The sequence below is a fragment of the Dermacentor albipictus genome, unplaced genomic scaffold (genome assembly GCF_038994185.2).
Source record: "Dermacentor albipictus isolate Rhodes 1998 colony unplaced genomic scaffold, USDA_Dalb.pri_finalv2 scaffold_107, whole genome shotgun sequence".
NCBI lineage: Eukaryota > Metazoa > Arthropoda > Arachnida > Ixodida > Ixodidae > Dermacentor > Dermacentor albipictus.
The window spans coordinates 121,540-136,454 of record NW_027225661.1 but is presented as its reverse complement, the minus strand read 5'-3'; the positions used below and the strand labels follow the sequence as shown (position 1 = coordinate 136,454).

General features: G+C 43.3%; 1 protein-coding gene across 2 annotated transcripts; it reads left to right on the top strand.

The window, feature by feature from the left end:
* Window positions 1-69: 69 nt before the first annotated feature.
* On the top strand, window positions 70-10,777 carry LOC139053384 (hsp70-binding protein 1-like). 2 transcript variants are annotated; one of them, XM_070530398.1, is made up of 6 exons: window positions 70-423; window positions 4,210-4,414; window positions 5,455-5,667; window positions 7,227-7,382; window positions 8,494-8,785; window positions 10,588-10,777. In XM_070530398.1, the coding sequence occupies exons 1-6, from the start codon at window positions 304-306 to the stop codon at window positions 10,760-10,762; spliced, it is 1,161 nt and encodes a 386-aa protein (XP_070386499.1). In that variant the 5' UTR covers window positions 70-303; the 3' UTR covers window positions 10,763-10,777. The 2 variants fall into 2 exon arrangements, with proteins under 2 accessions (XP_070386499.1, XP_070386500.1); XM_070530399.1 differs by having other exon boundaries at window positions 71-423; window positions 10,593-10,725.
* Window positions 10,778-14,915: the final 4,138 nt, after the last annotated feature.

Here is a 14,915-nt window from a genome sequence, read left to right as displayed (position 1 = left end):
GATAGCGTTCACTCTTCATTTTTTCGGCAACGCGATCATTTCTGACCGTTTTTAGCGCAAGAAACTAGCTAGATAGCCAACTATGGAATGAGCAGCTCACGAATCCCGAAGCGCCCGAAGCTGCCGAAACTTCAAGAAGCACCCAGAAAATCGGAGTGAGCGACGAGGAATGCCTGTTCTTCGATCTATGAGTTCAGTTTGAGAGCTGATCCCGTTGGCAAAGTCACGACCGTGAGTTATCCTGATTCCTAACGTTTAGTATCCGTTTGGAACCAGCACAGCTGCTAAATTTTCACCACAATCATGAGTGGAGACGACAACCCGCGAAACCCCAACAACCTCCCGGCTCTGCTGAACTTCTGTGTCCGGAACACGGCCACGGAAGGCGCACCGAGTTCATCCACGGCGTCGATGGATCCTGAGGTTAGCTCTGGTTCACGCCGGCACCTCTAAATGTAATGGCACGGAAACATCGAGCGATATAAGCAGCCGGCCGGTGTTTGCGTTTCCCTTAGCATCACAGACGCTTCGAACAAATCGAGCAAAGAAGCTCGATTTGTTTGGGAGTTAACGATAAGGTGTTTGGTAATGGTAACGCTGAGATGTCGCAAGTTGGCGGCGGCGCACGTCGCATGTCTCCTGCACCGCTGGTGCCTGCGTCGCGCTGCACATAAAGCATAGGGACGCACGGACCAATAGTGGAGAAAAAAAAAAAAATTAACTTACGCAGGCGTGCGATCTGCGACCTGCTGCATTCGCTGCGAATTGCGTGGTTCAAGTTTCGTCTTAAATTTCTTTGGGCACGTATGTGACTGTCTCGATCCCGTTACATATGTCACGTAAACACAAGATTTTTCGTGAGAATTGAGTAGTTTTTTTTTTTTAGCACAGAAAGTGTCAGAAACGATTGACGTACCCAGATTAAGCTTCGGAGTACGTTTAGTTTGCCCATTATTTCGTTAAGTTACGAGTTTTTTTTTTTAATATTCGTTTTAGGGCGTACGTTGTATGGTGTGTTCAGAAACATGCAATGCATTAGTTTTAATAAAGCTAGAAAAACAACAGACTGCAAGGGCCATGCGTTTATGCGCCTTATAACCGCACCCGCAATTGTCTTCGACGAGCAGCAACCGCACGTCCGCCGCGAAACAAGCGGTAACTAGAATTTATCTCAGTGATGGTCTACCGCTTTTCACCTTTTAACTGCGGAAATCTCCCCTCGGAAACTGCAATAACATTTCCCAATGTTCCTCACATCCCCAAGAGTCTGCAAGTAACGTGCGCTTTAAAAAAAAAATGTTAGATATATGCTCTATTCCTTGCAGTCACTGAAAAAAGTTGTTTAGCAACCATGTTTTGATCGAAAGAGACAGTTTTTCTCGCAATACAGAAAAGTCTTCAATAATGTTTGCTCAACGCATGACAGCAAGACAAGTGTAAACTACAATGTAATATGCACGAGTGCCTTGCAAACTCAGCAGTAGGTGTTGGGATGAACACTTGTTCAATAAAGCAATGGAAACTGTGGCAGGGCTTGTCCTTGACAATATTAGCACTGTAACGAAGAAGTACTGTACAAATTGATACGACAAGCACAGCTCGAGTTTGGGGGTTAGTTATGTTTCCATTTATCAGTGGTTTTAGTTGGAAATTCTGTATTTGGTCCAGCGAATCTTAGGCTTACAGTAAGCATCAACATGTGCCATTCTCACAGAATGAAACACAGCAGGAAAATTTCAAAATAGAACACCTGTTGCACATAATTCCTCAAGACTACAATGGCATGCAGCTACACATCTGGTCACTAAAGGTGGCATGGATTTTGGTCATTGTGTAAACTAAAAATCCAACTGATCTTGCACTAACTAGAAATGGTGGAAGTGAAGGTGCATGTATTAGTTGGCCCTAAATGACATGCTGGTCAGGTGGTCAGTGCAGATGCAAACTGCCGATTTTGTTTTCTCTAAATAAGCTTGATCAGTTGATATTATATCATTGAGGAGCCACAATTATGCACTGCTATAATGGTCATGCTTTGCGACAGTTTCTTGCAGGTTGATTTCAGGTGGCGATAGCTGCACCTCCTAGCTGAAGTGCCAAGGTGGTCTAATCACAACCATGATTTCTCATGCAGGGCCACATATTTGTTACGGCAGTGTTTTCTATTCATTATATTTCACTGAAATTCCCAATGCAGCAGAACTGAGACTAACATATATGCTGAATCTCCACATATTTAATATCAAGGGCCTGGTTTTTGTACTACCTGAAACTGATAAATGCAATGCAGGGGGGGGGGGGGCACTTTTGTGTTGCTAAGGTCCCCAGGTTAAATGGTTTTCTAGGGACCTTATGTGTGGATACTTCGCAGCACCCCCTTAGTTAATTTAATAGACCTATATATGCGGCTGTACCAAAGCCAGTTGCTTCTTTGTGCTGTGCAAAAACTGGCATTGCATTCCATATACTACGCTGATAGGAATAATTTTTTTTATTTTCCGTATTTTGTGGGTTTTCTCAGAGTGCAAAAAACAACTAAAAAATAGCCTTATGGAAACAATTCCACTAGGTGTTTCTGAGCATGCTCTGAAACTATATGAAATACAATTTAGGCCTCGGAATGAATATTTAGAAGTTACCAGAATTCATCTTAATATAGTTAGCTAAGCACACTACAAATATATCCTATGTAGCACGAGACAACTACAGACGTAGCAGTGTCAGCCGCGTCCATTTACAATGTAGCACTTTAGAAAGTGGTACGATTTACGATGTACCACTTTTTAGAAATTTGAAGGAAAGTTAATCGTTTGGCTTTTCTTCACAAATGCCTGACAGGAAAATTTAAATTTCAATCTACCAAGTTGCGCTCATCCTCTCGGCATATGAAGAACACGTCACAACCGGAAACATTCACTTGATCCTATATTTGCAAAGACAAAAAAACTTTTAAGTTTAGTTTTTCTTCCAAGAACTATTGAGGACTGGAACTTGCTTCCCACCACTACTGTTGCATCAAGTGATATCGTTGCTGCAGTTGAGCAATTTCTTTCATTCTAAACACAAATGTATATATTTATACATATAATAAATATATACGTATACATATATGTATATATATGTATTGTATTGTATTCATATTATATGTATATACATATAATACATATATATAATGATGGCTTGCAGTATTTTCAAATAAATAAATAAAATAAAAAGGGTGTTCCAGTTGCATGAAACCCTCTCTTTAGTAACATGCATATTGCAAACAAAAGTGATGCTAATAGAAACCGGTTTGTAAGCCGACCGTCAAAGAGATTATTCATCCAAAACTTCATTTGCATTTTTAGCGAAAAAGGTTTGTTTATTAGTGGAGAAAATGAATGCCAAGCTTTAGATTTTTGAATTTCTTGTCCAAACTGTGAAAAAGATGGACATATTTCACAGTATTTGAAATTTTGGGCCGTCTTGCACAAAATATTCTTAGAAGCTGTTAGTAGGTTAAATCTTTGTTTACTTCTGCACCCAGTATAAGCATCTTCTATTGACAAAATAATGAACTATCACCTACTGAAGGTTGCCAAAACTGAAATACATTATGAGTACATGGCACAGGAATTTCAGCATTGTTGCTTATTTTTCATTTTTGCATTGTTTCTGCAAGCCTCTTCTCAAAGTAGGGCCAGCACATTAGCAATTCCTGACGTCCACTCTGTCAATCTCAACTAGCTTGTAATTTCCCTTTGCTGTCTCTTTAGGAACATAGCTATATTAGTAAATTACGCTTCTTGAATATCAAAGCAGCCACTTTTGCCTTGACGTTGGTAATCCATAAATGATGCAGACAACAGATGATGCAACAAGAAAATAACTGGCAATGCAGCCCTGAAGTTCTTGTACCAGCTAATCATGGCGTCATGGATTTTGTCAGCATCTGCTCCTCTCTAGTTTGGTTATTGGTTGAGAAGGGCTTCACTGCATTCTAAAGGAACCAATGAATCAACCTAGCAAGTGTTGATGACTTTTTCAGCGGCAAGGAAATTTTTTCGTCAGATGAATGCAGATATAGCTTTGAGAGAATACTTTATTAGACTAAATCGATTTAATAGCGTTCTATAGCTCTTCAACAGGCTGCAGTGACCATTTCGTTTTTCGGCCAACCATGCGAAATTGGTATGTTCTAATTATTCTTTGGAATCTTATTTGTCTCAGAGGCGGAAATGGCTGGAAGAGGCAATGTCCGAGATGACCGTCTCCCCCGTCGAGGAGATGCAGAAGAACCTGAATGTGATCAAGGAAACACTGAGTCACCATCGAGAGAGTGCTGAACAGGCACCGACTGAGGAGGCCTGCTGCACCCTTGAGTCCGCCCTTGAGACCATCACCGAATACGTTGGTTCCATAGACTATGCCAAGGGTGACTATACTGCAATACTCCAAGCCTTGAATCTTCACTAGTAACGTCTGCATCTTAGAAACAGAAAAATCTTGCCCTTTAGATAAGATGCACTGTAAAACTGCTCACACCACTCCAAAGTAGAAAAACTTGTACACACTGGTGCACAGGTTGTGAGAATCAGTGTTTGGCTGTTTGAGCTAATGTGTTGTAAGGATTCATTTTGCCCAGTTCTATTCCGCTGATCCACTGCTATAGAGCTAAGATAACCGCTTTTGTATACATAAAAAATAAATAAGAAAATAAACATGGATCAACAATAAATGGGGGTTACATGGTGTTGCTAGATTTGTTGCCAAAATGTTTCATGTACTGCACAAAAAAAAAAAACAGTCATGATACATATTAAACTAACATCACTCTATGAAGGCTTATGCAACAAGCTTTCACCTTCACCAACATTGCTGCTTGAAAGTTCGAAGGTTTAGTTAGCTAGAAGTTACTTAGAAGGTTTAGTTAGAAAAAGTAAACTACTTCCGTTTCGTACTATCTCTCTCTCGCACACGCACACACACACACATGTCGTAAGTGGTTTACTTACCTGACATTATATAATTGAAATTATATCTCCTGACACAAAACAATGTGTAGTGCCTGAATTTCGCATTCCTTTGTTCAAGTATAACACGTGACCTCTTCAACTACGGTTTAACATCAGTGATGTTCCCAACTTGTACAATTTCCCAGTTTACGCTGTCACTGTGGAGGGCATTGAAAGTACTACACTTTGTCAGTATGGTCAGTCTATATTGTTCATAATCAAATAAGCTCAAAATACTATGTTTTATTATGGGCAACATGTCTCTGTTTACCATGCACACATACATTTGTGTTCATAGTAAATTAGCTAAGTTATACTACATGTGTCAATACCAGATATGCTTGTGCATGTGCCAGTTAACACATGGCTCTTGTTGTGCGAACAGCACTAGTGTTTGTCTATGTGGTGGCTACCTTGTTTAGATTTCTCTGAGCAGCCTATTTTTCTTTTTCTCATACAGATTTCCATAAGATTGGCGGCTTTGACGTGCTCGAGGACCTACTTTGCTTTCCAAACAGTGGAGTCCAGTCGAAGGCCTGTGAGCTTGTTGCCGAGCTGGTACAAAACAGCCCTTACTGCCAGAAACAGGCTGCGTATAGTCTCAAGTTTCTGTTGCAGCTTGTGGACGCCACTCAAGAAGCTGTCCGGCTGAAAGCTCTCTACGCTGTGTCGTGTGAGTGATAGGACAAGTCGCAGACTACAAGTTGTAGATTAGAGAGATCTCTGTAGTCATGGTAGTAGTACCAGTAAAGTTGTAGCCATTAGGGCTGGTCTTACACGGCGGTCGTCAAATTGAAGTGGAATCTTCCCAGTAGATCTGCTGAAATGTGCTGCTGGGAAACACTTATTGGTTAGCTATCTTAGTTAATGCTGAGGCGTGTAGTTGCTGTGATGGATGGACATGTTGAAATGCACTTGGCAGGTAGCCAAGTGCAATCCAACATGTTGCATTCCCAGCCATGCAACAAAACAAGAGACATGCTGATGTATCCATTTTTGCTGTGCCTCTAGTTATGCTATCTAATATGGTTTAGCCAGCATCTCTTGAAGCATTGCTCAAGCTCCAAAGTGCCTTTTTTTTTTTTTTCAAAAGGGGTGAAGAGCACGTGCCAGTGTTCCAGCATAGCCTGTCATATTCGACAACGGGCGGCTGGTGTACGTAGAGTGCGACACTCTTTAAAAAATTTACGCCCTTTGGGGGCTTATCTTGTCCCACATCAATAATCGTCATCTGCCTTGCTCGCATTTCCTTTCTTTGGTGGTGCGAGCCCGGCACTTCCATGTCACAAATGATTTGCGCGTCATCAGTGTGACACAGCACTCTCGACAAGGAAGTAGTGAGCGCCGAGTTTTCAAGAAAGGGAAACGCAAGCAATGCAGATGACGATTATTGTTGGGGGACAAATATACACCATAAAGGGTGCAACCATTTTAAGAATAGTTATGTGTTCTCTTTCGCTGCCTGGAGAGGGCTGCAGGTGACCAGGACAGCATACAGTTACCCCTCGTTTATAACAGAATAGCTTAACTGAAATATTGCTTCACTCAAAGTATTTCCTGGTACTCATTGCAGTGCATGCACTTTATTTTAGACCGCAGTAATCGAAGCACAGTGGCACCGGATCCCATTTACTATGAAATTGGAAGCGTGAAGTTTACATGGGCCTGCGAATGTCCACGTGACGAAGCGTGGACACCACTCCACCACATGGCAGCAACTGGTTGTGCCTAACTGTATAACATGCCTATGACCAACAGAAGAGCCAACTGCTCACTGTTGTCAGCAAAATTCTTCCACTGTCATGTACCCACTATTGAGTGGGTGCAGTGTACCCACTCAATAGTACTGTACCATAGAGTGTAGTACCGTGTACATTTTACTAGCTCCCGTGCTGTTGGCATCCTCATCCTGCCCTACTATGGCTTCCTGCCCACGCTTCTGTGGAGACCCTGCACTTGTAATGAAATACCATTTAAAACAGTTAAAACAAATTACACTTCTCGTTGTTCCAATGGCTTCATTAAAATGAGGATTTACTGCACACACGTGCACCTGTGATGATGCCAATGTTGTGAATGTTGTAGGAATATTTGTATAATTGCCAACAAACAACAAAATGAAAACAGTCCAAAGACGGGACACAGAAGAATAAAAAGGACAATTGCACCATGCGCTGAGTAAGAAAGATTCATTTCATTGCTTGTATTACAATTTGCACATTTCCTTTTCAGGTCTTGTGCGCCACAATATTTTAGTGTACCTGGAGTTTGAGAAATTGGACGGCTTCTCAGTGTTGCTGAGGGCGCTGCAGTCAGAGTCGCCGAGACTGAAAACCAAAGCAGGTTTTCTGCTTTCATCATTGTGTTCCCAGCAGGGGAAAAGCAGAGGTGGGTGTTATTTTATGGTGCTTTCTCTTGAAATGTATGTTCACACAAATAACAGAGCAGATCTCAGTTTTGAAGTACAGCGTGCAGTACTTGCAGGTTTGGAGCACACATGTTAATTGTTAAGTTTTTAGATGGGGCCTCGTGTTAGCATATCTGTATGAATATAATATTTTTTCTTTCTTTCTTTCCTTCTTTTTTTCTCAATAAAAGATTACTAAACAGATCTTACTTTCATCTGCCATCACTGTTGTATTTCTCACAGGCTCAGACTAGGGTTTTGTGTTTAATAAGGTTGTTTTCTTTCTCTCTCTTATTCACATGGCACGTCGGGTGGTTGTTTTTTTATAACTAGGCTTATTAAAAATGTGCCATGGCATAAAGGGAAATTCTGTCTCATCCACTGGATTAGTTTTACAGGCAGGCATAACATGCATGACAAACTGCATTGTCGTGATAGCTAATTAACAAAGTTTCACTAATTTAAGATTTTCACTTTGGGGCGCACGTTCCTGTTTTGGAAATGAAACCGAGCTGTAATGAAGTCTTCTGCCGTAGTCACACACTCGCTTTCAGTAACCTTGAAATCGGAGATCATTGAAATCGGCAAGCACCATTTTCTCCCTTCCCCGAGCTTGCGTAAAGGAACCAGTTAGGCACGCCCACATCAATGGCTTTAGTTTCAGTGGTTATTGAAAGCGAAAGTGTGACTGCGGTATTATCTGTTTAGCAGAAATCCTGTGTTTAGCACCGTCTTCATAAGTATGTTCTGTAAATCAGTTGTAAAATGCATCCATGTTTTCATTAACACTTCTCAGCACTTAATTCTTCCACAGTGCCAGCACGTGTGACATTAATGGAATTTGTTCGTGCTTTTTGTTGCTGATCACGGGTCCCTTGGATTTTTTACTGTTGTGTGTTTTTTGCATGGGCTTTGCGTAACACATGTTCTTCTGTAATAAAATTCTCAGTTGCGAGCTGGTGCACGTCTTCTGTGTCTGTTCTATGTCACTGCCTTTTCGAGCTAGAACAGTGAATGAAATTTGACTTCGATTTTATTAAATCGGTCAATCAGTCTGACAGTGCATGTGATGTCATATGCTCTCTATTGTAGACACGCTCATCCGAATGGGCTTTGTGGAGCAGCTGGCTGCAATGCTCCGGCACGAGCCAGGCCCCCACCGCGAACACCTGCTATCCACTCTGGACACACTCGTGAGTGTGTGCCCTAGTGCACGCGAGGAGTGCCGTCGCCCCGAGCTTCAGCTGGAGGACACACTCCGCACCGGCCTGGCTTCAAGCCATGGCCGCGAGGAACAGCGCGAAGAATACGATCACAGTGCCCACATTCTGGCAACGTGCTTTGCAGACAGTGGAACCGCCGGCGAGCATGCTGAGATGGACAGGTAAAAAGCAGGTCAGCTGGTCGACCGAGCATGTGAACTAATGGGGGGGGGGGCATTCATGGTTGGGAACTGCGATGTGAGGGACACAACATCATCATGTCTTATGGTGTTTTTGTTCCGAGATAAAGGAATGCATCACTCATATAACGTCTATCTTATTCATCTGTTGCAGTGAAAGTCATCCCTGGTGCATCCAGGGACATACACAAAGTGAAGTTCTCTGCACAATTTAGTTAAACCCTTTTGTTTTCTTGTACTGCCTTTTGAAGTTTTAACAGTGGTTCAGTAGCATTAGCGTCATTCTGCCAAGCGCAATGTCGTGGGTTTGATTTCCAGCTGCTACGTCCACATTACATGTACAGTCGAACCCACTTATAACAATGTGCAAGTGCCACGAAAATTCTATTGTTATAACCGATAATTGTTATAACCGGGTTGCATGAAAAAAAAATCAAAATAGGGGGATGGCAGAGCTGTTGTGAGAAAACTATAAAGGCGGGTAGGCCAGTGCCCCTCCCCACCACCTTCCTCCATGCAGCTGCTGATTGTGTTCACTCCTTTAACTGCTTCCTGGCCACTCCAATTGTGTGTAACAAGCCGCGGCTGTTGGCATTAAAGAATGGCACTGCCATAACAACTTCAAAAGTGGTCACGGGTGGCAAGTGATATGTGAGCACTGCCAAGGCATCGCTGTGGTGGCCCCAAAAGAGGCCTTAAAAAATTGCAATTTGTAAAAGGAGGCTGCTGCAGTAGCCTGTCAGCTTGAGAAATCCAGAAAAAAACGCTGAGGCGAGATTGCCACAAGCATCTCGCCACCTACTTCTCACTGGCTTGCATGAGAAAACCCTATTTCCGCCAGCCTTGCATGCTTTATGCAAAACTTGCCGACATCCTTCTCCAAGGCATCCAGGTGCTCCATGTAGTGCAGTGGAAGGTTCCTCGTGAAAACGAAGCCCTAGAGTGTATAACTCATCTGCCGGCCCTCCTGTGAGGACAACGTTGAGACAGCCTGCCGTACCGCGTCATCGTTGCCATCATCGCCATCGCTATCTGGCGCAAGCATGTTCACGATGATCGCCTTATCGGTCAGAAGCACTTATAAAATATATAGTTTCCAAATCTTTCTTTCCAGCGCTTTCCTTTCACTGGCAACGTCGGGCATTGCTGATGCTCAGGGGGTGGATCAGCCATCTTCCATTTCGGCGGAAAGTCAAACGAGGCTGAAAAACCATGTGGCCAGGAACGATTTTGACGCAACCAACAAAGACGAACGTGAATGATTAAGCTGTTTGCAGAACTACGCTAAATGAGGAGCCAGCGAGCAACATGTGAGCAATCTGGGAGCAGCGCAGTTGGTGCGGTCCATCCGTGTTTCAGAGGTTGGGGCGGTGCAGAGGTATGGGGCACAGCCCATTCGTGTTCGAAGAGATAGAAGGGTTACAGGAAAGAGGTGCCCAGATATGGCTGGAAAATGAGCGTGCGGCGGCTGTCGGAGCAGCGACCCATCACGCAGCAGCTCGAATTTCTCATTTTCTTTTTTTCTTTTCAAGGATTTCGCATTTCACTACCTTTTGGCTCAAACATCCAGCAGCCAGACTTCATCGTTATAAACAATAATGCGGCATTGGGGCATTGTAGTAAGCGGGTTATTTCACCATAGAAAGCATACAAGTTGACGATGCAGAGGCTTCTCATTGTTATTACCGATATTATGCTAAAACCGGTGTCTTTATAAGTTATGTAAATACCATGCAATAGAGCGTTGCGCATTCATTGCAGTGTAGGCATTTATAATAATACAGCGCAGGGTGTATGGCGTGGCACAGACTCAAGTGTGGCACACATGGTACCACATGGCTCGTACTCCCCACCGGAATGGCCACTTTTCACCTCGAGAAAACAGATATGTACACCAAGGTACGTGAAATCAGAGAAGCCCATCTCGTAGGCCAGCAGGGAAGCACTAAAAAAGCATGATAGCGGGATGCTTCGTTTTAAAACATATCAGATATTACGTACGGAAGAGCAGCACGCCGACAAAATCCCCACACATTGATGAAAGCGCTACACCAATTGCGCCAAACTGCGCCGTGACAGAAATGCTGCTACATGCTGTACCAAATTGTCGTTTATTGCAGATATTGTGTCACTCCTCCACCAACACACACCTGCTCCAAATTAACCAAGTAGAGAAAAACAAAAGGCTTTTGTGGTGACATTAAATTTTGTTGCTTTTTAGAACGCTAGCTGTACTACGAGAGCACCTAATTTTGGTGTGTGTGGTGCTATAGTCTCTACGATGGTCGTGGCAGCAGGGGCACTTCACGTTCACCTGTCCCCGGCCCGTTCTGCATCCTGGTGCGTGTTGTCGCAAAGTGCATGATGCGCACAATTTTCATAGTTTGCAGCTTTGTGTCTACACCCTTCCATTAAGTAAGCACACGAGCATACATTGGGTGAGTTTGCCAATAGTTCCCGGCAGATTGACCGTGTACCATACGCTATGACTAGCATGCGCTTCAAGCGCATGAGCTTATGCAGGCACATTATTATTAATGTGCAAGGATACAGTATTTGCGCCATATTATTAATGCGACAAACTGTAAAAGAATGGGGCGGCTATACATATTCCACTTGTGGACATGAGTTTAGCAGATGAAACGGACCACGAAGCCAATGACAGCATGCCAAAATTTGAAGAGCCACACATCGTATTCTGAGTGGAGCACACCAGCGCCCCCCATATGTACACATTTTGTGGACTCTGGGGCATGAGTATTTTGCTCGAGCATATGCACACCGGGAGCCACGCGAGAGGCGCCAAGCTGTTACGCTCCGAACCAATACCATCATCCTACATGCGCATCCTATAACACTACTGCCTGCAATGAAGAACACTACCACTGCCACATAACACTGTCACGCAAGAGGAAGCTATAGTATGGCAGAAACTCCAAACATACACATATCTATGCTTGTGTCTGCACCATGCTATACATTCTGTGCTGTATTCTTATAAATGCCGACACTGCGATGAATGCGCTATGCTCCACCATATGGTAAGGGCATGCGCAAGGACACCAGAGGTCACACCCATAATGCACGCCACCACATGGCTATGTGATGCAGCACTGTCCAGCTCAGACCTGACGGACCAGCTTGAACTAGTCAACCAAGCGAGAAGGGCAGCTAAGGTCGCTGTGTTTCTAAACTGAAGCGACCACTCACTGCAGAGTGGAGGAGCAACCTCTGCTCGCTTTGCTTGCATGCTGTTCTGCATAAAGTTTCTTTTCTCTCTCTCCACATTACAATTTGGCGTGATACAGAAACACTTTTTGCTGAATCTTGTGCGCGCATTAAAAGAACAGATGGTCCTCCACCATGACTCCTTTTACAGACCTGTGTTGCATTAGGATGTTGAACCCAGTCAGTAAGATGATCAGTTCATCAGTCGGTCACTCAGTGATTACATTATATGTGCAATTCCATCTGGCCTTACTCTGCAGCCATAGAACTCGAGGCATGCCAGCGAAGCAGGACATTGAGATGCTCATAAATACCATAAAACCTGTAGGCATGTTTCTGAACCATTGGGTATGAGCCAATGGGTGTGCCACATTTGGTTGGCATATAGTGTTGATTCAACCATGTTTTGTACTGCTCTTCTGATCACTTTGTACACTGGTACAGCTGGTTTGGATGCAACTCTCTACAGTTTACATATGTACAGCCACTTTGCAGTGGCATATTAAGAATGCTTTAAGCATTTTTCTTTATCTTCATGCATGCACCAATAAACAGTTAATTGTAATTATTACCAGTGCTCTTTTCTGAATGGGTGTGTGAATGAGAAATATAAATCAATTAAAGGAATACTAAAGCTATTATCGCATTTTAATTAAAAAAGCTATTAATATTCCTTTACCATTCTGCCTACCCCCCTTCCCCCTTAGTGCAAAGTAGCAGGCCAAAAGGCAGGTGATTTGTCTGGCTGGGCTTACTGCCTTCCCTCTCGTTAAACTTCTCATGATAGCCATTGTTACTATGGCTAGTTTGTAAATTATTGGAGCTGAAGTGGGAATGCTGAGCATTCAACTGCATATCAGCTCCGTATAATTTGCTACCAAAAGCTGCAGCTGCACAAGTCCTACAACATAAATCTGAAAATGCAAAAGTAAGCGCAGGGGCTAGGTTGGGCGAGACCAATGGGTAACTGCTCTGGAGTCCTTACAGCCACTTTTCATCAGCCTACTTATGAGGCTTAGTAGCATTCCCTTCCATCTTGGTTCGTGTGATAGCAAACAGTAAATTTTGTTTTCGTGCAAAACAGCCAGCAGTTCAATCTTGTGGCTGTTAAAAAAATTAGTCAGAACCCATCTCACGATGACATTTTATGGTAATACATTTAGCATTGAATTAATATACTGGGTGTTTCTGCAAAGGCTTTGAGCAATTTTTAAAGATTGCCTGTGGCAGACAGCACAATTATAGTTCACGAGCTGGTCTACTCGAAGAGCTGGACATTACTTGCACAAAACAGTTGAAATGCATAATTGATTAATTAAGACAATATGAAATAAACTAATTACCTCACAGCGCATATTGCAATTTAGAAATTCTAGCCGGGGAGTTCACAAGGTGGATCCGCTCGGAAATAATTGTGTGGATGACACGATTTACAAGATATGCGCCATCAAACTTTCGGTAAAAATGCACTGTCGTTCCACTTCTTTAAAGGGGCCCTGAACTACTTTTTATCAGAGTGGAGAAAGGCATTTGAAGTAAAAATAGGGTATTTCAGAAATACTTTGCCACAAAAAATACTTCAATGTGTTCAGCAGAAGCGGAGTTATCAAACATGGCCTCTGCTGTGCTCCCGTTCCTTCTTCAATGCCTTGCACTTTGAAGGCTACGGTGCAGTGGGGCGTGCCCACAACACGCCACCTTGCACCGTTGCGCACAGTACTAATTTAATTTTGGGGGTGCTACGACTTCCGCCTTTGGTACCTACAATGCACTAAACATAAGCCAAACGCAGTTGTCCTCAGCGAGCCGCAGTACGCTTAGCCATTGGATTCGTGGCGGCACTCCACGGCGGTACCCCATGGTGGCTGCGATATCTATGCCATGTAGCTGATAGCAGCTGATGTCAGCTATCGCCCAATAGCAGCCGTTTAAGAGAATGACGAAATAGCGCGTCCGATGACGAAATAGTACGTCTAGAGGAGAGATTAAGAGAAAGGTGACTTCGCAATCCACTTGCGAGCTCCACGCACTGTGTACGACAGCAAAACTTGGCTGAGATGTTCACAGCAGCGTATGCTACCCAAGGACTATGTTATTTCACCAAGCCCGAGAGGTGGTTCAGGGCTCCTTTATAAAAACGGCTTTTTGTGCATTGAAGCACAAGAGTAACTGGACCACCAATGTACTTTTTCACGAAGTTCAGAAATTAATATCTTGAAACTGGTGTCATCCTGAGAATTTGTTCCAAGTGGATCCGCCTTGAGAACTTCCCGGCTATAATTTCTCACTTGCAATATGTGCCATAGGTAACTAGTGACCTTTTGTTAATTAGTCAATTATGCATTTCAACTGCTTGTGCAAGCAATGCCCACTTCTTCGAGTAGACCAGCTCATGGACTAGAATTATTCTATCTGCCACAGGAAATTTTTAAAAATTGCAGGAAGTCTTCGCCGAAGCACCCGGTAGTGGCACAATGTATTGCCACCGTCAAAATAAGTTGTTTATGAAGCATGTACTGCAGCGGGACTCCTGTTTCGTGCTTCCATCTGGACACACTGTGCCATCTATACTCCTTTTCAGTAGTTCCTCGCAGCACAGCCAACGTTACAAGACCTGCGAGCGCAGATTCTTGTGCAGCAAAATGTAGTGCCATAGTTCGGAACCCGTTGGTTGACTAAATGGCCTTGACAAGTGGTCTGGTCAGCAGGTGCTTACATTGAAGCTTCTCTGCAAGTAGTAGAGAGACTTATTGCACGATTTCGCCTCGTTTCTTTAATAAAATGTCTATTGAGGCTCCACAATACTGAAAGTAGGGTTCTCCATTTGCTCGAATGAAAACGTGCAAAGAATGAAATATTAATGTGACTCTGTCATATAGACGTT